At 48.3% G+C, this 234-nt stretch overlaps 1 protein-coding gene across 1 annotated transcript in view; it reads right to left on the bottom strand.

Annotated features, from left to right (window-relative positions):
* The window catches only part of LOC119581906, a gene marked incomplete at its 3' end in the record, with an annotated part of 85,972 nt that overhangs the window by 34,401 nt on the left and 51,337 nt on the right, over positions 1-234 (bottom strand). Inside the window, 1 exon segment of the mRNA XM_037930069.1 lies at positions 143-201. Coding sequence (XP_037785997.1) covers positions 143-201 — 59 coding nt within the window.

Genomic DNA, 234 nt, shown 5'->3' with positions numbered 1-234 from the left:
GGAAAGAAACACAATAGAATAAGGATATCCACAGCCAACGGAAACAAAACCAAAGAAAATAAGATCCCCATATTCCTTAGCGACTTTTGAAGGCAAGCCGAAAGCCGCGTGGGGAAGAAGACCACAATTCGCTCCGACTTACCAAGACATGGTCGGTTTCTCGGTGCTGTCCTCCTTCTGAGACGTCGAGCTGCACTGGCTCTGGTTAGGGGGGAGAAGAGGGAGACAAATTAA

Source organism: Penaeus monodon, chromosome 15, assembly GCF_015228065.2.
Source record: "Penaeus monodon isolate SGIC_2016 chromosome 15, NSTDA_Pmon_1, whole genome shotgun sequence".
Lineage (NCBI taxonomy): Eukaryota > Metazoa > Arthropoda > Malacostraca > Decapoda > Penaeidae > Penaeus > Penaeus monodon.
Note: the sequence above shows the minus strand (reverse complement) of the source record. Positions and strands in the feature narration are given on the sequence as shown.